Consider the following 26,021-nt stretch of genomic DNA (forward strand, 5'->3'; position numbering starts at 1 on the left):
GTGAAAGAAATCTTCTCAGATTCTGCAGACAGTCTACCACTGACCAAATCTTATGAAAAACAGGATGGCCTTGTAACTACTTTAGATTAATAAAAAATACAAGTCTCTTGTGGAACAAAGGGATGAAGCCCTGATTGTGACCCACATAGTACAAGTTTGGCTGGCAGCATGAGTGCTGGCAGGAGCAAGGTGGGGAGGATGGGACTGTTAAATTGTCTACCCTAAGGTCAGAATGTAGTTCTGGCCATGCTTGGGTCTAGAGTGAACATTAGATGTAGCATCCACAGAGTTTGAGCCTGCAAAGCCCAGGGGTCAGTATGAACATGCCAGCAGAGACATGCATGCTCTTTATGGTCAGCAGGGTTAGCACAGTTGTACTGAGTAACAATGGGAACAGCAGCTCCAAGGTCAGGGAGGAGAGTTCACTAGCTATGGAAGACTGGCCTGCTTCCTGCCTCCTCAGTGTCATCTCTATTCAAGAATGAATGGGATAATTTGGTCCTACAGCTAGGGAGCAAATGGACTGTAGGATTCTCATACAGTCTGTGAGTGCCTGACTCTAACATCTGAGAGAGGAGTTTGTTTTTCTTTCGGCTTTTCACGGTTAGGGGTCGCCACAGCGGAACTCCAGTCCGCTAATGATTGGCAGATTTTTTTATGGGTGCCGAGGTGCCAGCTCGATGCCCAACCTTCAACGAAGGCACGCCCATTCTACGCATGTCTTTCAAATGTCACTCGACTGCAGGGAGGACGGGCTAAAGAGCAGGGTCACTGTGCATGTCTTGGAGAATCATTAACAAAAAAAAAATGAAAGGTTGAGAGCACATCCCACCAGAAGCTATTTCTATATTCTAGTGTATAACATCTCACCAGTGATTATATAAAATGCATCATTCTGAAAAGCAATAAATAAAACAAAAATCCTTTTAATGTTTACACTTGTGTATTTTATCATACACTTAGCAGTTACAAGGGTGATTCTGGCAGTGCTTTTGCCTTGGTCAGTTTTATAACAAGAAGGAGAAGGAAACAAAGGAGGAGGAGGAGGAGGGAAAAGAATCTTCACTATAATTCAGACCTTACAAATCTTACGAGGCCAGGATTCAAATTTAAATCCATATCATGAACTGATATATTTCAATTCACAATATTTACAGATGACACAGCACAAATATGTCAGTAATGTAATCATCCATTGTTACTTTTTCTGTATTAAACTGTCAGTGGTTATGTAATAATTTAAATGATATAATAAAACTAATTTTTAATTTCATCAAATTAGAAAGCAAGACATCTGACAGTTACAGTATCACAAATTAAATAAAAAATGCAGCTCTAATTTAATTACATCCATCAACACTGACCACACTGTAGGATACTATCCTAGGCTATAGAGCAGACCACCAGTCCCTACAAAGTGCTGCTTATAACAGTCTTTACAAATGACTGTTTATATAAAACAAGCAGTGCTACTCTACTCTTACTAACAACACAAGCAGTTGATCTTCATTTGGGCAGGGTGTGGGAGGACTGTTGTAGATGCTAGTACTTGAAAGAACCAGCAATCCACATTTATATGGCCAGTGCATGTGCTATAACTAGTAGAAAGTGACATCTACTATGGCACTACACAGAATCTGATGAATGAAAGGCAAAACTGGGGCTTGAGACACAGAATAAGTTATCAACACTAAAAAGACAGAAGATAAAAAAATAAATTAGAATTGTGGTTTATTTATACAGGTTTCATATTCAAGATAATTTTAAAAGAGTACAGACTTTGAAAAGTAAAGTCATGTGTTGCTAAAACTTATGCCAATTCTATATTACATGTCAAAACATTATTAATGCTCAGACCTTCAATTCAAGATTTAAAATTAATTAGAATGTCTTAAGAAATACGTAGAACATTGCACAATTCAAACAGCTAATTTAAAATAACAGCACAATTTATTTAACAGAATATCATCTCAAAAATACTTTGCCATCATGTGTTTTTGTTTCTCTGTGAAGGCTGTTATTCTTTAATATTCTCCCTTCACATTAAGGTTGTCAGACAGTAAATCTGCTTCAGTTTTTGTACTGTTTCATTCTCTGTGTTGAGTTTACGAACATACTTTTCATACAGTAGAAACATTTTATCTTCCATGTCAGTACACCAAGAGTTTTCAGTCAGAACTATAATTTTAAGTAAATGAGCTTCAGGGGTTTTGCATTACTACCCCCAGCATTAGTATAAGGGTTGAATAAAGGATAGAGTCTCTCAGTGAAGGTGTCAGTGAAAGTGTAGAGATGGGACATGTTGTCAGCATTATAAAATGACACCTGTCCACCCTCATAGTCCAGATACACTCCGATCCTCTGGGGTGTCTCCCCAAGTCTGAGACGCCTTGGTGGTGTATCCCATACTACATACCCAGTCTTCTCATTGCTAAGATACAAAGTCCAGTATCCTTTCTCAGGGCTTGGTAAGATGAATCCTTTCCTGTCGATGGACTCTTTGGCAACACCCACACACCACTCAGTCTTGTTCTTCACCTCTACCTCCCAGTAGTGCCTACCTGACATGAATCCCTCTGATCCCAGCACACAGTACCAGCCATCAAACCTTTCAGTGTAGTCAGGGAGCTTCTGTCTTTTATTACCATGTTCTATGCTGGTCAGGTCATCGGATATAATAAGATTAGGGTGTGCTGTCTTTGCGTCCAATACAAGATTAGAGAGACCTGTAAAAATAAAACTGTTTACGTCATATTCTTTTATCAAAATAAAAAGAAAATACTTTACAACTAGCATATAGTCAATACCTCAGTGAAATGTAAGGCTTATATTACAATACAAGGTTTATATTTGTGCACAAAGATGTACTTCATAATTAACATTATGCTCACTTTGCATACATTTTGCAACCTGTTGGTGATAAATTAAAAAATAAACATTTATAATATGTAACCTATAATGACAGTAGATCAACAGCATATTAAGCTATTAAAATATACAAAAAATGTATTTCAGATGAACCAGCCAGACCAAGGTGAAAACTCATTTAATACCCATCAACATTTTAGAAATCTGGACAAAGTGAAAAATAACAAGAGGACAAAGGCCCAAAATCAGGGGTAGAATTTAAATATTGCACTTATAAATTTGGAAAGTTGAATAAAATGTTTTGCATTCACATGTATTTTCTGAAGGATACACAGTCTGAAGCTGAAATGTCCATTATTATTTAGTTAATTTAATCATTAATTTGCCAGGAACCAAAGCTTTCATGAGGAACAGACCAACAGTACGAGGTAAAAATCTGGATATTCTGCAAAAATCTGGACAGTTCAGCAATATTTTCCTGGGAAGGTGTGCTTTCATAGACCATTTCAGTGGCATACAAAATGGTAGTACAATTGGCATTTTCAAAATTAGAAGATGAAATTAAATATGTGGTGGTAAGAACCTGGTAAATCACATGCTAATAAAGGTCACCTTCTAATCATTTTCCTCTGCATTAAATTCTCAGCAGTTAGAGTGGACAAATACATCCCTTAATCATGTAGTAAAGATTTTTTTTTTATTTCCTGCTCTGAGAAACTAGCCTTCCCTCATAACTACTTTTGGTTATGTTTTTACTTTCAAAGTATCTTAGTTTTGCATTTAATTTAATTTATATGTATACTCCTGACATTAAAGTTGCAAATGGTTTTGAAAAACAGGTTTATCATATAAATTGCTGCTTTGGTTTCACAATCTATTTTTTGTATGACCAAACCCACAAAATGATGTCAAGGTAGACAGCGGTTGTAATTTACATACACTAACAAGCCGTGATGGATAATTAAGACCAACTTTCTCATTTAGGAGAGCAACAACATGCTTTGTCATTTCATTAGTACGTAATTTCATATGTCAATATTTACTGTAAGTTATTTTGGAAACAAGTCAAAGTTGATTATTTGAGTTTTTCAAACACAAGGCTTTCCTATTGCTACAAGTAAAATGGAAATATAGTAGCCTGTACACTAATTTAGGTAGTGATACATTGTGGAAACGGTCTTTCTTGATGTTATGTTTGAATTTTTTCAGATCCAAGAAAATTTTCAGGGGACCATCCTTGTCAGCAAGGTTTAAAAAGGCTTAACTGGTCTACCACCTAGTAACAACTTATAAAGAAAAGAAACTGCAAAAATATACACATTTTGCATCACAAGTTGTATAATTTGGAACTGTATATGGTCAAGAGGATAGATCACTGCTGCAGTAGCCCTAACTATATGGGATGTATCCCGCAAGGATTGGATATTCATCCAGTCTACAAAGCTTCAGAATCCTTCCTAGTGCCCCATATGTCATCCATTAGAACAATTGTGCATACTGGTATAAAAGAGATGTACAGCCATGCAAAAACTCAAAAATGTATTGCCATTTACAACATTTAAGCAGAATTCTCATGAGCTCAGCATCATGAGTTTGGTGGCTGACTTCAGCTAGGAAAGTGGGCATGTCTGTGTGTAGGGCAAATATTTACATAGTAGACATATTCCCTACAAGGATACAATTCCACGTGTGTGTTTTATATAAATGGATAAACACAATACTAGTTTCTGTTGGATTTGCCTTTTGTTTATTCCTAAAAGCATAAGGCAAAACTTGTTTAAAAATATTTAAAAAGAGCTACAGTTAATCTACAAGACCATGGTGATTGAATCTCTTTCAGCAGATTTTTCCCTCAGAGGAATAAGTAAATGGTGTTGAAAGAGGTATCCAAGAAATTTTGGATTTTCTCTCCTGTTCTGTGGTTTAGGTCTGACATTTCCACCGAGGCACTTTTGCAATTCTCAGACATCAGTCTATTTTTTTGGTCCCTCTAGTGCATCCCTTCAGGAGGCCACTATGATCCCTGATTTAAACCCCTCCATTCAGACCATATGTCAGGCTTTGGCAAAGAAGGAATAACTTAACATCATAATCTCTAAGGGTGAAGAAGGTTCTTCACCAGATATTGGTGAGGGAGGACTTCAGTGGATCTTTGATGGAAATCAGGCCTTTGGTCACTCCTAAGACTTTATGGCTAGAGTCTCTTAAACTGAGGATTAAAAAGACACTTGCCCCCTATTTCTGTTATGTTGTACTCAGAAAACATTTCAGGGAGACTGGTATTATTTTATCTAAGACTTGATTAGGGCAATCCTGTCTCTTCAGCCTTTACTTCCAGTTTTTACACCAGTTAAAGGAATGATATCCATCTCTTACTCAGATGAAGAAGGTCTTTCTGAATCAGATACGGAGGGCTTGGATCACACCTATGAAGTTATCCTCCTCTAAAACTTGTGGGCTTGAATCACCAGATACCCTCTACTTTGATCACCCCCCCCCCCCCACACACACACACTGAAATTCCTTTGTGAGAATACCAATTTTAAAAATTAAGTAATATTATAAATATAAGGGTAAGGAAGTTGCAGAATCACAGAACAGATATGAATTACTGGGTATAAATTCCCTTAAACCAATAGCCAGTCCCCCAGTTTTAGGGGCCTTGAATGATGCATGTGTTTCTGTCTCCATTTCCACTGATTCCCTACACCAGTGAAATCTTGAAAGATTTTACAGGGTACTTCACACACACAAACTCCTTTACAGAAACCATGTTGCAGATCATGTTGTTATTTCTATGGATGGGAACAAAGCTTCTAAGGTATTTAAGGCCTTTTCCACTTCCAACCCTTTCCTAAATAACAAGGATAGTCATTCCTTTTATACTTTTGGTAAGAAGGTTTGCTCCACTTTGACTTTTAGAGCTACAAACTTCCAAACTCACAAGTCTAAGCATCTTTTATATATTTTTGCTGATATGCAGCAAACCTTTGATTCACTTCCTAACTCTGAAACAAAATCTTTCCTGTTAGAAATGCTAAACGCTGCTTCACATGTCTCTAAGCATGCTATGAAGTGTGCTTGTGACACAATAGAGGCTGCGTCCAGGGTCGATGCTACTGGCACAGCAAAGCTTTGCAATGAATGTTAACACTCAGTTGTTTACTGCCACAGTCCTTTTGCTTGTTAGTTCTTAAGAAGAAGTACTAGAGAAATAGGTAAGCTGATACAAGGAGTCAAAAAACGCTATCAAGAATTAGCTATGTTCTTCTGGTCCTTTCTTCAGAATTCCTTTAAAGACACACGCCCCAAAAAGCCAGCTAGGCAATGATACAAAAAGACATGGAAGGCAGATTAAAAAGGGAAACCAAATGGACCCCAAGGACTCTCCTTTCAAAATAAAATCCAATGACTACATATATACCTCCTTATCTCATTCCATCCCCCCTCTGCACCTTGGCCATCTTGCCAAATTGTAGGCAATCTCCTGCCTTTGATTCTGGAAAAAAAGTTCATTTCAGATGACTGCACTCTAAAAATAATCAAGGGTGGTAACTGACTTCAGTTGGCATCCTTCCCACCTCTATCAGGGAACCCTTATCTGTCAAAAAATGTAAATCTATCCATGTCCTCTAGTTCTGTTAGATTTTCTGTTCAAGGTGTAATAGAAGAAATTTCTCATCTCAAAAAGGCAAATTTTTTTATCCTAGAATGCTTCTCAGTCCAACAAAGGACACATCAAGTCTAGTTTTGTAGCTTTCAGTGATAAAGATATTTCTTTTGGTTCCAAAATTCAAGATGATGACTTAACTTCCTAAACCCTCCCCCACCAAAAAAGGCTAGCAACCTTGTACTTTAAGGATATCCACCTTTATATTCCAATCCACAAAATGTACAGGATTTTCATAAGATTCTTTAACTTGGGAATACATATTTAGTGTTTCTACTGCTCCAAGAATATAAAGTAAATGGACCCAGTTGTAGCCTTTTGCAGAATTCAGGGCTTTCATATTTTTCCATATTTTTGGATGACTGCCACATCTATGCTCCATTAGTCTAATACATCCTAGCTGCTCTTTGGTTCACCATAAATCCTTTCAGAATTCTGGGATTCAAACTAAAGCTAAAAAGGTTGTGCTTAAACCCACCTCAAAGTTTAGTGTTTCAAGGATGGCAACCATTTGAACTGTCAGGACCTCTTAGACTGAGTCCTGAAACAAGCAGACTGAATAGCTGAAAGAATGGATGGACATATATGAAGTCCAAGATGGCCATTTGCCAGAAGACTCCCTTTACTCCAAGGTATGGCAGAGTTGGTATATACAAGTTTGGGGAGATGTGCAGGAGGGCTTGTTCCACTGCAAAAAAGACGTTTAAAGGAGGAGAGTGATCTTCAAGATTTGCTCTTCTCCTGAATTTTTTTTTTTTTTTTTTTTACTTGTCAGCATTTGGCATTACGAGTATTGACATTCAATAGGGATTCTTCAAGGATTCCTGATAAATAACTCACCTTGCATGCCTCCCTTCAGGAAAAAAACTGTTAACTTGTTGAGCTCACTTTCTGAATTTGGTTCCTCCGAAGATGTCCACTGCAGTGCAGTTTATCAAAATTCTGATTTTCATTGATTCTTCCATACCAGTGTTTCCTTTTGTCAGATTAAATATGAGGAAACTTCAGTGGTACCTCAAATCAGATTGGATCCAGAATCTTCATCCCAGGGCTCAATTTCATACAGAAGGAACTCCTGTGTTGGCCTAATCGTGTCTTGCTAAAGCCAGGTCCTCCCATATTTTCATTATCTTCCTGGTTGTTACTTAGTCATGACAGATGTTTCAGACTTCTCATGGAGGGCAGTAACCCAAGCCATCAAGGTTCAAGGCACATCCAGGCCTCATTTCTGGAACAAGTTCTATTGAAAGCTATGAAAGCCTTAATTCAGCTGTGCATCCCTGGGCCATTATCAGTGGTAATAGTCAACACCACAGTGATGGGATATATAGAAACAAGGGGGGAGAAAGTAATTTCTCCCTCTGCATACTAACCATGATTGCCTGGGAACTGGCAATATACAACAGACTGTCTCTGCAGGCCATATACATCCCATTAGAGTGGGACATAATAGCAGACACTAAGTAGATCCAGGATAGACTCTAATGACTGGATTCTGCACCCAGAGGTCTTCCATACCATTGTCCATTTACAGAGAACTCCTCAAGCAATTAACTTGTTTCCCTTTCTCAGTATACAGTTAAAACAGTTCCATTCCAGGACACCTTTCAGAGAGGCCTGGAAAATGGTTGCATTTTATTTAAGCATTATGCATACCTTAGATGCTCTTAGATGACTGAGATTTAATCTGGACAAGACTGAGGGTTTTGGAAAGTCTAATAAATTTATTTTGTCTTTTGATGGCAAAAAGAAAGGACAGACAGTTTCTAAATCATTTCTAGAAGCCTGTGTCAATCTATTAAATTTTGTTACACTCATCATAGAAAAATCCTACCTCATAAATTCAGGGCTAACTCTACTACATCTGTGGCTAATTCTGAGGCTTTTTCAAAAGGGGTTGACACTTGGTCTAGCCTATGCACATTTTTCTAGGGGTCTGATTCAGTCTCCAGACCTAGAGCTGGATTTTTACAAGACACCATTCAAGGGCTTCTAGACATTGATTCATTCCATCCACCTTTCTTCCTAAGCTATGGCAAATGTCACATATTGAACAATGCAACAATAATCTAATGAAGAACATAGTTCAGTTGTGTAAGTTAATTTTCTAAAACAGTACATGTTTGACTAGATCACTGCTGCAGTATTAACACCCTCTCACCTTCCCGCTTTTAGTCCTTCGCTTTCCACAGACAAGTTGGTGTGTACCCTGATTTACCTTTGTCTTCTGACATGACAATACCTGCTGGATTTGATGTAAGTCTTTAAAGAGCTTCAGGGTTCAACATCACTTTTGGACCATAAATCTCGGAGTTCTTTCATGCTTGTATGTCCCTGTTCACCCAGAACATACTCTCATATTGAGGGAGTATATATGGGACATGTGGAAGGAGTCAAATTTTACAGACTGGCTAGACATCCCATCCTTGACAGGATATATCCCTTGTAGTTACAGTTACCACAACAGTGATCTATTATAACATCTACTGTTATGGAACCTAAACAACTGTACATTTATGTCCACCTTCAACAACCTGTTACTTAAACTTGCCTCATAAAGTGCACACAGATACTTTAATTGGGACATTCACTCTCCCAGGTTAGAAAACTATAAGCCATTAACTCCATGTATATGATAGGAAGCTTATCAGATTGAGTGTTATCATCTGCATGTGGGAGAAGGATTTTTTTTTGCAATGTGGCTTTAACACCTTCCTATTTCACAGCTTTTCAGGGGGAATCAGTAAGTACTGCCATGCATGAGGATGCATGCCTGCAACCACACATCTCAGTCCTCTCCTTAAGCAGTGCACTGTTATGCAGCAGATCCTGCTAGGCTTTCCCTGTGGAAAAAAAATTATTGTATGTATTACCAGTTAAGTAAATGATGCCATCTCCCTCCCACCAGGATGAATGAGCCAGAATCAGCCCCTCATTCACATCCTCCCCTGCAAGCTCATCCAAAACCTATACTACTAATCAAACATGATCATCTGGGCCATGCTCAGGGGTTGTTTATCCCTCCAGGATAAAGGGTCAGGCATAAATAAATACATTTTGTTGCAAGATTTCACATACTTGCATCTGAGTGACCCATACTAATTCATAAATTCAGACTATAATGAATGATTCATGTAATGTGCACTTGGGCCATTGGCTTAATATGCTGCTACATCAGTTATTAAACTCAGTAATGTACCAAGTGAAGAACTGACAATCAGTAGTTTAATTCTACAAATGGAAACTCTAAAAACAACCCATTTTTCTTTCACTGCAGAAACAGTAAATATTCCAAATCCATTACTATATGACAATGATAAAAGGGAACTTAAATGTTCAGTGCTTTCAATTTGTCTGAGGCTGTACCTCTAATACTTTATTTCTTAATGATTTAATGCTTAAAGGTTATATTGTGGCCTTCACGTGCTACACAAAAAGCTAGGCATGCATATCCATCAAAATAATATGAAAATGTGGAATGTTTTAAATGGGTCTAAACTTGATTCTTTAGAGACAGGAAGTAGTTTGTTGTACCACACATACTGTGTGTGAAATGTACAGTATGACACCACAAGGTATTAGCACTCATTTGTTGTTCAATTTATTCAATTGTATACAATTCAAGAACTAAGCAATATAGAGTGAAAAAGCATAAGAGGTACTTTTACAAACCGCAATGAAGCAAAGGCTGAATAAATTTTACATTTGAAAGAGTAGATCAAGCTCTTTTTGAAACCAAAAATGTAAACTCTGTCCTTTTCAAATATATAACTTTTGTCTGTTTTTTCTGTTTTATCCAATGCTTACTACTATCAACTCAAACAAGCAAACACTAAAATACAAGACTCACACCAGCCCAGTGGGACATGGGGCTGATGTGTCTGTGTATGATGTTTTTCACATGTTGGCAAGCTGTCTTACATTAGATACTCATGATTTTGAGTGCTGAATTGATCAACCTGATGTCTGTAAAATGTAAAAAATCCCACAACACCTATCAAACTTACATATTTACAGATTTATACAGTACAAAATTATATTCCTTTCTGTTATTTCATACAATCATGGAGATCTTGCTTTTCATTCTTAACTTAAACCTTCATTATCTGATTTTAACCCCACTCCTTTTTTCTACAACCACCATCTATTTTTTCTTAAAATTACTGCTAGTCTCCATTTATCATTAAACATGATTTCATTTAGCATTTCACTCTAAATGGTCCACAAACATAAAATATTTTATCTAATTTATTAACATATTCTTTATTTTTATAGCAATAATATCCATACATAATCATATCCATACTTATTTCATTTACCATCTTTATATTTTCAAATAAATTTTCTTTGCACAATTTTACCCACAATTTTGCAAACCTCACACATTGCAATAAATCATTCTCTGTGGTTTCTTCTTTACCACAATATATATATATATATATATATATATATATATATATATATATATATATATATATATAGATTCTTTCAATGATTTATTTATATGGCATACTTCCCTTTAGTGGTAATGTATTACTCACTAATCTCCATAAAACATCTTGAGATTTTACTTGCTTTTTACACCATGATTTTTGTATTGTTATAGCTTTACCTTTTTTATTTGCTAGCTCAGCCCAAGGATTAAAATAATAATAATATTGTATCATGATATTTTTATACCACACTCATTTTCTATTTCATCAATTTTTATTTTCCATAAAATACTTTTTTCTTGATAACACATCATTACTTCATTTAAACATGCTTTTCCTCTTTTGATTTTTTTTGACATCTCAATGCTGCTTACATCTGTACCTTAGTAAATTTACTACTAACTTTTCATTTTAATAATTTTCCCCAAAACAAAACTTTATACAAATTCAAGAAAAGAAGCATATCTAATTGGATTTATAAATCACAAACCTCCATCTTCCTTGTCCATGCATACGACTCCTCTCTTCACTGGATTCAATCTTGAACTCCACATAAAAAAAAATACTTGTAGTATTTCTTTTTCAAAGATTATTGGCAACATGTAAATACTAGCTACAATATTTCCCAGTATAACTGAATGAATCAAATAAACCTTTTGACTAAATACTACCTTGTATATTTTCCAAAAACAATAAAATTCCTTTATTTCATCTAGTATCCTATTCCATTGTTCCTCACTTAAATTTGTACCACAAAACTTATTACTAATACAGAAATTTCATTCATCAAAACATACTCCTATCTTTACTATATCACCCAGCCCTTTACTATTTTCTAAAGTAATGCCTATTATATTTAAACATTTGATGCATACACCATATAAACTCTTTAATCTAGACTTTGTTTCTCATAATTAATATAATATAATCTGTATAAGTAATCATGACTGGAATTTTTATCCCTTCATTAGTAATACAAGTAGCGTCTCTCATTTGCAAATTTACATCTCTGACTAATATATTCATAACTACTGCAAGTAATACACTACTTATAAAACAGTGTAAGAAGCTTCTTTGTGTGGAAAATTTTCAATCCATATATATCTAGTTAATCACTGTATATTAATCAGATCAGATAATGGTAGTAGAAGTAGCAAACTTAAACTTGTCCTAAGTAAAAAAAAAAAAAACTATAATAATAATAATAATAATAAAAATATATAATATGAAATATTGTACAGAATTACTAGATATATATATTTTTATTTTTTTTAATTAGGGCAAGTTTAAGTTCACTTTACTTTTACTACCATTACCTGATCTGATTAATATACAGTGATTAACTAGATATATATGGATTGAAAATCTTTCACACAGAGAAGTTTCATATACGGTTTTGTTTTTGGACCCCCTATACTTGTTTAGTGGGTTGTCTGAGACTTCCAGGATACCATGGAGATTACTTTTTTTATATGCTACTCATAGGACATTTCTGATGTATGCCATTATTTACAGCTATTTCTTCACTTAACCACTCAATAAAATTCTTACTTTATTTTTATTATATGCAGAACAGCATACATTCTGCCATAACTGTCTACAAAAGCTCATTTTGTACTGTATCAAAAGTAAAATCTTCGATCATGATCTTGTTTTTATCAGTCCTATTTATATCATCCACATTTTCCCTTACTATTGATAATAATTCATTATATATTTTCCCTTTAAAGTATATATGCTATATTCAATACTAGTTTTCATGTTATTTTCCATTCTCTTCTGCATTATTTTCATAACAATCTTATCTGCATTGTTCAGTACTGTAGGCCTCCAATTTTCAATTTAATTATCTTTCTTTTTCCATACAAATTCAAATATGCTAATGCATAACTCTTTATACACAAAACCTTCATTTAACCATTCATAATTTTAAGAAGTATTTTTCTGCCAATCCATAAAAGTCTTATAAAATCATTATCCTATTCTACCTGATCCTGAAACTGACTGTAATTTAACTTAAAGTACATTTTCTAATTCTTATCAGGAAATCTCATTTTCTAATTTCTTATTTTCTTTTTCTGTCAAATTTTTAACATGCCATTATTTTTGTCTTTTTTTGTAATTTCCTTCTAGCTTGAAATATGTTCTTTATGGCTAAAGGCCCTGTCCATCTGCTCAGTCTCCTACAGATTCCTCAGAGGTGACCTCTGTGTGGCATACAAAGCAATCTCAGACCCCACTCTGATGGAACTGCTGCATATCCACAAGTCAAGCTTCACTCAAATAACCCACACGCGTGACCTCAACCTGGTCTGTGACATTAATAGGACTTGGTGGGACATATTTGTCTCCCAGAGACCCCCTTTTGTGGAATACACTCCCTCTCCATGTCAAGCACAACCTGGATAACTGAAAAGAGAACAGAAAATACACCCCTGGAATTCCACCTGTGTACCTGCTGGACAATGGCATAGGGTACTGACTTGTTGGAACATGGACTAAATTCTTGGCTAAGCCTGTAAGGGCCTCAGGGCCAATAGCCTAGTAACTTCCTATGATTCCTATGATTCACAATTTCTTCCTGAGATCTTCTTACCTGCCCTCCATCAACTTTCATTTCTCTCATTATACTAGCATTCTTTTTAACAATGGCATTCAAGTAAGCTCATACCTCTTCTTTCTACCCTGTAAATATATTTGCTTAAATAATATTTCTTTAATTGTCTCTTGATTCTTTCTTAAGGTCTATGTTCTATTGCATAATATTCTCTTTCATCCTTTTCCAAATCCTTTAAAGCATTTATACATTTTTTTAATTTATTTTTTTCTGCCTTTCTTACATCTGACTGCCAAAAAAAAAAAAAAAAACAAACATTTTCTATATTTTACTTTCAAAGCTAGCCACCACTCAGACCAGTTTTTAGAACACACTCAGGTGGAAATGTGATCTTTCTATAAACACAAACTTTTTTTCCCATTTTCATCCCATAATTTCACATTTATTCTTTTCATTCCTTTTCCCAATCAGATATAATCTTTGTTTTCTTGTATTTCTATCCATATGGCTGAGTGATGTGAAAAGCCTGTTACAGGTTTTTTTCCCTTAGCTATATTTAAACATTGTGATGTAATAAAATAATTTATATCAAGCTTATATATACCTCAACTGTATGATCACAAATTATTATTCCAAATCATTAAACTGCCACATTTTATAACTTCAAAAATGTTCTTATTTCCTCTGTTCTTTATTCTCTCAAATTGCAATTAAAGTCTCCCATTAATATTATATTCATATTAATAGCTACACAATCCAAAATTGTATTACATTTTCCCATTGTTACTTGTAGCACAGGTATATATTGAAATAATTGTATATACCCGATGATGCCATCTGAGATCCACAATAGTTAATCTTCCCATCATTGACAATGTTATGTTCAATATTTTCATTGACTTTCTACAAAGTACAACTATGTCTGAACATTATTCCTTTCTTAGGTTCCATATTGTGTTTCCTCCCCGAAGGTTATTTGTTTGCAATCTCTCTTGTTGTGTCAAAAATCTTATATCTTTCAATATTAAGTCAGCATCACACTTGCTATACCAATTTAGGCTGCCTATTCTTCTACTTATATTTTGATACTATCTACATTTACTGAAAGACTCTAAAGTTTCCATTGTCTATATTGTAGCCTACCAGAAAATGTATAAATCTGACGTATTTATCTCATTTGCATTACCCATTTTCTCTTTTACACTTATACCTTTAAACTTTCTTTTTCTTACTCTTGCCAATGGAATTATATTCACTTTTCACTGTTTTCAAATTTATATCATCATCACTTATTTTCAAACCTTCTTCTATATTATATTCTGTTTCATGTATCCCTTTTATCCTTATCTTTATTTTGGTTCTGATCTTGCTTCCCTACTTCCTCTTTATCTTTTGATAGGACTGTTTCTTCCTATACTTTATTTTTTTCTTCATCCTTTTTCTCTAGATTACAATCCATCCATAAATGCCTAACTTTGTTACATTTATAACATTTCAATTCACACTTTTTTGCATCATGACCTGTTTCACCACAAATTTAACATTTCCTCATCATGGTTACTTATAAAATTATAATCTTTTCCACAGAAAACATGTTTTCTATCTTCCCCCATATTTTACAACACCCCTGTTACTCTCTACGTTTATTATCTTAGCAATATGAACATTTCTTTCTCCATTTTCAGTACAATATTAGAGTCCCATCTTCCAGTCCATAATCCTCTGTTATCATAAACTTTGCTAATGTCCATAACTTCTTTACACAGTTTTATTAAATGCCTCTTTAAAGTCTCCTTTTCAACTTCTGCTTGAAATTGAACATGCATTTTCTTTTTTGTTTCTCTATGAAATGCTGTAACCACACAAGAATTCCATAATTTATAGTTCTTTTTTTCTCATACTACACCCAATAAATTTTCAGGAAAAGAATCAATCTCAAACATAATGTCACAAAATGTCTATTTATAATTAAGAATAAAAGCTCTTACTCCTAAGCCTTCACTCCCAATGGGACCATTACATTTTCCCAAATGTCATACCTGTCCATTTCTTCTTCATCTTTGTTCTGAATTCTCACCATTAATTTCAGTTGACTGTCAACATTTTCTTTCCCATCTTTTCCTCTATTTGTCTCTCATCACTTTCCCTTCAGTTTCTTTAACGGTCTTGGAATGTGATTTTTTTGTGTGGCAATCTTCTTTCAAAATAGCTTCTGATTCCTCCAACTGAATCTTGTCTGTAAGTTCACTCCATGAATCATCATTTCCACCCTCTGGCATACAACAGTTCACTAAAATTATCTTCCTGCAGCCCTCCAGGTATATAATAACACATCCATCATTGTTTTGAACTCTTGTTTCCAATGAAACACACATTCTGCTGAAATAGCTCTTCAGAATGTTGTAGAGCTTCAAACACTGCAACAATGTTCACCTCTGTGCTATCTGCTATCTTGGGTCTCCTTGAGTGCTGTTCTCCAAGCAGTCTCTGCTCTAGAAATGGACCAAGCACTTTCCTAATGAGTAAGGGAAATTCTATGAAGTCTTAACCAAACTTCCCCAGTAGTATAAATATTAGCTTAGGTCTCCCCTGAAAAGAGGCCTAGTGATACTAACTCAGCCAACAAAAGATAGAAAGATAAATAGATAAATTAATAAATAATGTGGTTTATCTTGACCTGGACAAGGTCTTTGACACTGTCCCCTGTGCTGGCATGATACAAAAGCTAAATGCTTTAAAAATTGATGTATATATGGTTAAGCTGGATAGCAAACTGGCTGCAAAACAGAACCTACACAGTACAAGTATAAAAGTGGCCAGAGGTGACCCTCAGGGTTCAATGCTGAGATCTTTCCTATTGGTATTTCCTTTTCAGATACCTAAACAGAGAGCAAAGACCTCTGGCAACCAAAGTCTGCAGACAATTGCAAACTCGATGTTAAGTCTCTCTCTGACACCCAAAACCTTTCAAAATGGGCACAAACTGAATGCTTCAATGTGTAGTATTATCACTTCCCTCTTCATAATGTGTAGACAACACACCACTATGAAACAAAGACATAGTCAGGGAGGGAACTAGGTCATGGGGTTACTAGCGCCACTTCATTTGACCACAATGTGATAACAGTTGTCAAGAAATTATTTTATTTAGCTCTACTAATTGCTGAAGGAACATCATCAAGGTCTAAATGCCCCCCCCCCTTGGGGATGAAACTCATTAAACATATCAAACAATGAATGGACCCTAAAGGTTCCTGACCATAAAGATCATAGGCCTAAAAATCGCTGAACAACCAAGAGAGACTGAAAGCTTTACCCATTTATTCAGTGTCTTTTGGGAAGAACTCTGTTACCATGTCATTATAGACCTAATTGTCCCAGACCTTCTGTTGTCCCCAAGTTCATTATCTCTACAAATATTATAACCAAGATCCTAAATCTTTATTAACTGATAAATGAAATACAGTGGAGGTGAGACTTATATTCCAGTGCCTCCCAAATCTCTGGAAAAATGTCCACTATTTTAAACAAACTAGATGACTGGATGGTATCCAAGTATTTATTCCAGGACTGACTGGTATAGCCCTCATGGCAAAGGAGTTGTGGCCTGATGTAGGGTGCTAGTAAAGCATAAATGGTCATGATACTGAATGCTCTTGGAATATCTATGAATCTTTGAACACCAGTAGATGGTTCTGTACTAGAATTGTGGCAGGATAGGTCCCCTTTTCTCTCATTAAAATAAATTCATCATTCTTCTGCTTCAGGTAGAAAGACAAGCCATGTGATTACAAACCGGATACACAAACACTCAAAAACAGCAACAAACAATATAATAAGAAGTCAAGGAACAATGTTGGACTGCAATTTCACTTCTGAACATAGCACTGTCACAATGGTTACAAAGGTTATGATGTGATCCACTTGACCTTTAAAGGAATTTCTAGCTGGTTCAGTTACGTAATCTGTCTTCTGTTCACTATGCTGACCTGCACACTTCTCAAGTACAGCACAATTGGTGCAGCTTGAGACAGTGACAGACTCACAACAAGGTAGATTCAAGGGTTACAAAACCAAAGATATTATGGAAGATTAAATGTGATAACTATTTACTCACCCATGGTATATAGACTAGTTATAGGGAAATTCCAGTTTTGTCTTCAGGAGTAGTACAGATCCAGTTTTGTTTGATATATGGAAGTTATGTACTTATCATAAAGCTGGATCTTTTTCAACTTTAGTCTGTCAGATTTGATTGAAGGGAATTGAGCCACTTGTCAGATCTGAACCAGCAGTTTAGCCACTGCTGATAGCCTTGACATCCTTCAAACAAATTTCCACAGTACCCCTGTCCTGGTCTACCCTCAGAGTACATTTGCTGTTTATCCAGAGAAGGATGTGCAGGGTAGGTAAGCCATAAAATCAGAAAGCATCATCTGAGACAGAAGAGCTTTAAGTTAATAGAGTGGGGAGGATGTATAATTGGATAGGTTCCAGCATTATGGTAAGTATATATCCTTCCATATCCTATATCATCCTTTATACCTGGTTTGAAAGATGGAACCGAATCAAAAGCTACCCATGTTCCATGGTGGTATCATGGCAGGATACCCATAAGAAGAGAAGCTCTGAAGGAGGTTTTGGATCTACATATTATATTTAATTTATAGTGTTAGTAAAGGTGTGCAATGTAGATAATGTTGCAGCAGGACAAATGTTGTTTAATGAGTTTCTGTAAAAGGGTGTAGAAGCAGAAACTATGCTAGTGGAATGAGCTTTAGGTTTGGAAGACTAAGGTCTTATTTCTGGAAGAATATACAAAGGTTATGCAGTACAACAGCCATCTGGACAGAGTTATCTTTGAGATCTACTGACAGTATGAAGGGAGTAAAAAGCTGGGAATCTTTTCTCATATATTTGGTTCTATGAAGATAAATGCATGACTGTAGGTGCATATTCAGTGAGGTTTAGAAGATTCTTCCATATTGCTGTAATTAGGGAAGTATACTGGTAGCTGAATCAGTTGATTTAGGTTGATTTCTGTTCTTAGAAAAAATTCTCTCTCTGTGGGAAATAAAATAAGATGGAATCGAAAATAGGGCTTTTAGTTATGATACTTATCTAATGAAATGGCTAACAAGAACATAGACTTCCAAGAAAGGAATTTTAAATCTGCAGTGAACAGCTGTCAAAGTGTGTGTGTGTGTGTGTGTGTGTGTGTGTGTGTGTGTGTGTGTGTGTGTTACAATTCTAGTACAAGTTGTAAGCCCCAAGGAGGTTTAGGATCCTTGACTGAAGGTTGTAAGAGAAAAGCCCTTTTTAAAAATGCCATTTATAGGTTCTGGCTTGCTACGCATGAGTGAATCCATTATGGAAACTGGATGTAGATTCCAGCTGAACTTTGATAGTAGAATAACTGGAGCTGCATCAAGCAAAATAGATAACAATTAGAGTACAGCTGGAATTGGGTCTGAGAAGGCATCTAAGCCTTGTTGACTGGCCCATATAGAGGAATACTTCCACTTACTTTTAAAGATTTTACACGTCGATTGTTTCTGACTTGCTGACAGTCTGAGCCACAAAGTGGAAAAGGGCAGGATCTTTTGACATCAGTGGAAATGGAGAAAACTAGCAGTTAGTTTGAGAAGACAAGATTCAGCTGGGGATCCAGAAGCAAAGACTGCTTTAGTAAATGAGGCCTTTGCAGGGAGGACCAGATTTAACTGAGCTAAAATGGAGAAATGTGGATGACAGGGGGCTTTGCACATGGAGGCTTCCTATAGGAATTTGGTAACTGTTGGAATATGGGAAAAGGCATTAAGGAATCTGGGTGACCACTGACACACCAGAGCCTTTATTGGTGGCTCCCCTTTGGATTGATTAGGACAAAGTAGCCATTGTTGCATTTGCTGTTGGACATGGAAGCAGAAAGACTTCTGCAAGACTGGGTCCAGTAACTAAAGATGATTTTTACATATGAAGGATTTATCGACCGCTCATGAGACATTAGAATGAATCTGTTAGTGTGTCCACTAGACAGATGAACTTTTCCTGGAATGTGCACTGCTGTCAGAAAGTGGTGCAAAGCTATTGCCTGTTGCGACATTCTTATGGCCTGTCTGCAAACACAGTAAGATCTGGTTTCTTGCTGGTGGTTTATGTGACATACTACTGACATACTGTCTGTCTATTTAGAAATCACTCCCAAAAAAGGAAATTCTAGAGTGCCTGCAATGTTAGGAGAACTGTTGTCTTCTCCAAGATGCTGATGTGAAGATTGGCCTCTGTGTATGTCCATGATCCTCGGACCATTCTCTGTTCATAATGCACCCCATGTCAGGGAGAAAGCACCCATGGTAACTGTCATTGTTGGGGTTAGAAGGCTGAAACCTCTCCCCATAGACACATCTGCTGATACTAGTCACCAATTCAGATGTTGCTTGTAAATTTGAATGAGACATATGAGAGCATTGAAAGAATATGACTGTTGGAACCACTGAACACTTAGCATCCACTGATATTCCCAAGAAGAAACAAGCATGGGAGAACCATCAGAAATTACAGTGCCATTAGACAGAGTACCTCAGAACTAAGGAAGATGGAGTAAGAAATGGTTTAGTACACTGTGGATCATATTAAATAGGGAGTGAAGCTTTTCTGAATGTAACGTCAATATGCAATTTGCTGTATTAAGATGTCAGCATATGAACACTATGGGCTGAGTGGGTTAAAGTTGTGAATTTTTGTAGTTGGCTGAAATATCTAATCCACAGAGGAGCAGTTATGTAGGCTTTCATGGGCACTGGGGCTGTTTACCAATGAACAAACCCCCCAAATCCTTGGCTTTGAGGACCTCCTTTGCCTCTAGCGTGTTGCCCATTATAGGGGCCAACTCTATCATCCACAGAATAACCAGAAGAACGTGAGCACTCCAAAGGACACCACCTCTGTCATGGCTATCACTGTCAGAAAAAGAGACAAAGAGCTGTCATTCAGATTTCTTAAACTGTAAATATTTGAACCTCTTCCGATTTCATTTATAGGATGACTGGGGTTCTCAAATTGGACACCTGTTGCAAACAATGTCTTGCCCTAACTGGTCTCTATTCTGTATTTTTCTTTCACCTGGGGTCTAAATAAGGAGGAACCATCATAATGGGCATTATTGAAGATAATCTTTAAAATTTCTATGAAGCTTCTCAAGCAGAGAGAAGTACGATGCCTCACAGTAATGCCAATGATCACTGCTCTTGCCATCCTATTAAAAGGATTGCGAAGCAGCTACATGAATAGGCAGGAATGTTCAACATGATAACAATGTGAGTATTTCTTGCTTTCTTTTCTTAACTTAGGAGTTTCAGGTCTTCTTGAGGAGTTCAAAGCCTGATTTGGAAAGTTTCTTTGGAATCAATTCATGTGTGATGTACTTTAATAACCTCAGGGCAAATTATTCTGAGGTATAAGCATGCTTCCTCATTCTGTCCATTGCTCTATGCTTCCTGAATCATGGATGACAGCTGCTGTATCTTCTGACAGCTCATTTCTTATGACTAGTGCTATAATAATGGAGTTGAGCAGAGGATCTATGCCTGAATACTGCACATACTTTGGAGGGAGAAATATCTTGTCTGGCTTGCTGGGTATAGCCTTGTTAGAGTTGGGTTCCTGCCACACTCTCCTGGCAACCCAATCTATAAGGTGACCCACAAGATGTATCACTCAGGAGGCAGACCATAGAATGTAGAAGGCCTCAAACAACAATTTGACATTCCGATATGGTGGGTTGGTGGGCCAAAATCCCCTATGGTGCATTCATTTAAGGACTGTGGCAAAGCTGGCATTTTTCAAAGTGAAATGGCAACCCTCTTAATCATCTATGTCAGTACAAAGGTCAAAGACTCAGTAGCAATGCTCAGGTGCCTCCTTTTAAATATTATTCCTCCAGAACATCCAGAAGGGGCTGATACAAATCTCCAGAAGACTCAGTATTGGTCTGGGGTAGCTCTTTGAGGCTTTTTTATTCTGCTTTGTCTGAGCAATGTGTAAAGTGAAGGCTGAAGGTCTAATTTCTGGGTATCAGAGGTAGACCTAATGTCAATGGATGCTCTGCAATCCTTCTAGAGGATAAAGAGGAGGAGGCAATCATCCTATTGATCACACTGAAAGCTGATCTAGAGTAATGGGGACCCCAGAATTGGCACAATTTCCATCCCCACAAAAGTGGACATAAGTAGTACTAATGATGGGAGAGTATATGTCGAACACTCAGAAAGCTCATAGGTGGAGCTCAGTGCCAATGCCACAAATGCTGAGGACTCCAATACCAACTCAAGCACAGAATGAGTCAGTGCTGAAGATGGTGCTGAAGTCCCAGCATCATGCAGTCAACTCGGAGACTCCTCTGACATCAGAGGTTTTGAGGCGAGAGAGTTAGATGAACAGTAGTTGGTATCAGGGAGGGAGCACTGACTGGTACCAAGCATACAAGCTTCAGCCAAGCTAACAGATCCAAAGCCACTTACTGGTGCTAAGACTGGGGCCAGGGAAAGTGTTGGTACAGAGGATGGAGGGCCAACTTGATTTACCTTGAAAATAGGAGATATGATGACACCCATCTCAATCTAAGCCTCAGGGAAGCTTTCATTATTTGGTTACAGTCCAGCTCTGAGGCACTCAAAAGATCCAGTAAATCAAAAAGGTTATGTAGATAATTGGCAAGAAGAGACCATGAATTATATAAAATTACTTTAAAGATGAATTTCTACTAATAATTTTCTTTGGAAATTTGCCATGAATCAATATTAGCTCTGAATGGGCCATCAATGAAGAGATAGAGGAAAGCATTAATACTGATGTCAGTGAATGCAGAGGTTCCTGTCTGGGAAACTTCAAAAATGAACTAAGGCTGACATCATCCAATCTTCTTTTTCTAGGTCCTTCTCTCTCCCTTACTTGTCTTTCTCTTTGTCTTTACATTTTTCAGGCTTGTCATCAATACTGGTTAATGATAGCTATAGATTGTATAAAAAGATTTATAAAGTCTAGAAAATCAGAAATGATGAACTCAGTGATTGCTACTTACACTAGACCCAAACCTGAGTATGAAATAACAATATGAGTAAACTGGAAAGAGCACATCAGAAATCTACCAAGGGCATCCATGAATGTGAAAATTTAAGTTATTATGAAAGATTAAACTGTCTGAACTTGTACAGTGTTTCATAATGATATTTAAGAGGAGACCTTATTTAGGTATATAGTGCACTTAGAGACAACTACTACTTGGAATGTCTGTGGTTATCAAAATTAAATTGAGGGGTGGAGCCTAGATGGCCAACTGAGAGCAGTGAATTTTGAGAGCTCCATAAACTAGTATAGTAATATAGGAAAATGTTATTATTTTCAAGTTTAAAATTTCAGAAATCACTAAACTACATAAATATTAATTTTGGTGGAAATGTACAAAAATTTTCCTTTCAAGTAAGTTGGAGATATATTGAGTCAATGAATATGAACAACTCAATAAATTCTCATCCAGATGCTGCTTTGAAAAAAGAAGTGCAATTGATGACATCTGCCTTACAGGAACTATCTTTGAAGATGGATGGCTTTAAACATGACTTAGAAAACCTCAAATTAAATTCTCAAAAACAGACTGATACTCTTAAGGAACTATTACAGCAACACCATACAAAAATAAATATAGAGACTTCTCTAAATGAAATTGAAGTAGAAGAATTCCAAAAAGAATTTCTGCTTAAACAGAATACATGGCTGCTTAACAAAATAGATGACTTAGAAAACATGGAAAGGAGAAACAACATAAATATCTTTGGTCTGTCTGAAAACACTGAAGGAGAAGACGTTATTTCATTCTTAACCTGGATTCCTGAATTTTTAGACTTGAAAGAGGGACTTTCATTTGGAATTGAAAGGGTGCATAGAGCACTGAGGAAACCTGCTTCTAACTCACCAAATACCTTGATCTATAGTTATAACATTTCTTTCATTTCTGGACAAGGAACTAATATTAAAATCTGCTTGGGGAAAAACACCCTTAAAATACAATCAAAGCCTGATAAGGTTTGACAATGATTATTCTTCCAGAATACTAGAACAAAGGAAATAAATCAGGCCAATAATAAAACTGTTGAAACAAAACAAAATTAAAGCACAGCTGGCCTTTCCAGCCAAGATAAAAATACTTTTTGCTAATGAGATGAGAACCTTTAATGACTTAGAAGAATCTACTATATTCATCCAAAACAATGACATAGTGTCTATCCCAGAAGAAATGGAATGGATAGCCCCTACTCTTAAAAGAATAATAATAAAAAAAAAAACAGATCCTTGGACTGATGCTAGAAAGAAGAAACAAAAAAAAAAAAACAATTCCAAGATAGCTGCCCCAAAAAATATCTCTTACAACTACATCTCTCAAAGTATCAACTGATATGGTACATCACTTGTCATCTGTTTTTATTTTAAAAAAGGAAGGTTTCTTAAACAACTGAGAAACAGTAATGATTTATTCAGAATGTTCAAAGAGTCTAGTAATTTTTCACAAACAAAGGTAGGTCAAGATGGGTTACTATTTACATTATATATAAGCCAAACAAAGCAACATATAATATAAATATAGAAGTTTCTATTCCCCTACTTAAACTCAATGAATACTTATCTTGTTCATTTTTCATTGTTTTTACTTATAATAATTTAAGTAATTAATTATCTAATTCAACAAGGTACCATTCATCAGAGTTCAGACTGAAATGTAACAAATTAATATCATATATAATAGCAGTAACAGTCAAGTGTTTTGAAAAAAAAAATGCTGTCATAGAGGCTAATGCCTTCTTCAGTTAAAATAAGATTAAAAAATGTCATGTATATCCTGGTTAAATAATAGCAGCAAGCTCTTAGTACAAATATCATTATTATTCTGTCTAAATATAGTTAATATCAATTATGGCAGGTATCACAGCTACAAGTGCTGTTTGATTAATCCTGATATGGTGTGCATGGATGCAGCTGTGTCTGGCAGCTTGTACAAATGTCATTATTATTCTGTCTAAACATAGTTAATATCAACTATGGCAGGTATTATAGCTTTGAGTGCTGTTTGATCTATCCTGATATGGTGTGAGTGGATGCAGCCATGTCTGGCAGCCAGTACAAATGTCATTATTATTCTGTCTAAATATAGTTAATATCAATTATGGCAGGTATCATAGCTTCGAGTGCTGTTTGATTAAGCTTGACATGATGTGTGTGGATACAGCTGTGCCTGGCAACTGTTGTATGTTGCCGTTTTTGTCTCCGGGAAGATGTGGGTTGCGGCTTGTGATTGAGGTTTACTGATGCTTGTGTATTAGGAAGAGACATTTGGTATTTTAGCCTGGATCCAGGGGAAGGGTGTGGATAAAACAGTGATTTGGGATATTTTGGCAGAGAATGGTTTGTTTATACATCTGCTGAGTGAGAGGTGGAAAGGCTGGAAGAATGTGTTATCTCTTGTTGTGGCGGCTTGTTGGGAGGATTTCTCTTTTTTTTTTTTTTTTTTTTTTTGATCTGTTTGCTCTCCTTTCTTTTCCTTGCTGCTGCCTTGCTGAAAGGGAGGGGACAAAACCCACACTGTGAAAGTAGTAGACTCAAAATCCGACTTCAGACCAGTGACAAGTGAAGTACCACAGGGTTCAGTCCTGGGTCCTTTCCTGTTTCATATCTACTTCTCTGAAGTACAGGCTAACACAGAAGGTCTTTGGCTAACAAAGTTCGCAGATGACTGCAAACTAGGAGTCATAATCAAAACTCCTAACGATGTGAACATCCTACAAAAGGGCCTCACTGAGATAGATGGCTGGTGTCAAAACCATGGCCTCAAACTCAATGCTAAAAAGTGCATTGTCATCCCCTTTGGTAAAAACTCTGTACCCATGAAATACAACATAGGCGGTAGCACAAGTAACACTGAAAGTGTGATAACAGACCTTGGGACACAGGTGGACAGTAGTCTCTCCTTTGACAATCACATCACCACAGTAATCAGGAAATCCTTCTACATGGCACACCTCATCACAAAAGGTTTCTCATTCAGAAAAAAAGAGGTCATTGTTCCCCTCTACTCATCACTCATTAGACCCATTATAGAGTACAGTGCCCCTTTTGGTATGTACCTCACAAGACATCTACAACAACTGGGAAGGCCGCAGAAATACCTCACAAAAAGGATTACAGGTCTCAAACAGATGCCCTACACAGACCGTCTCAAAAAACTCCATCTTTACTCCATCGCATATCACCTACTCAAGAGGTGATCTCTGCCTAACATACAAAGCTATGTCAAACCCAGAGCTGTTGGACATGCTACACTTAAAGAAATCCCAATCCCTCTGAGCTACACACTCTAGGAACCTAAACCTTGTCACCACAATAAGCAGAACATGCCGGAGGGATAGATTCCTGTCCCAGAGGCTTCCCATACTCTGGAATA

General features: G+C 36.4%; 1 protein-coding gene across 2 annotated transcripts in view; it reads right to left on the reverse strand.

Moving 5' to 3' along the window:
* Nucleotides 1-1,714: 1,714 nt before the first annotated feature.
* LOC122813679 (zinc-binding protein A33-like) overlaps nucleotides 1,715-26,021 on the reverse strand; it is a 263,871-nt gene continuing 239,564 nt past the window's right edge. For both annotated transcript variants that reach the window (XM_044086128.1, XM_044086127.1), the window contains exon 6: nucleotides 1,715-2,726. In XM_044086128.1, the coding sequence (XP_043942063.1) occupies nucleotides 2,179-2,726 (548 nt within the window). In that variant the 3' untranslated portion in view covers nucleotides 1,715-2,178. The remainder of the gene's footprint in view (nucleotides 2,727-26,021) is intronic.

The sequence above is a fragment of the Protopterus annectens genome, chromosome 10.part0 (assembly GCF_019279795.1).
Source record: "Protopterus annectens isolate FY-2018-M chromosome 10.part0, PAN1.0, whole genome shotgun sequence".
Lineage (NCBI taxonomy): Eukaryota > Metazoa > Chordata > Ceratodontiformes > Protopteridae > Protopterus > Protopterus annectens.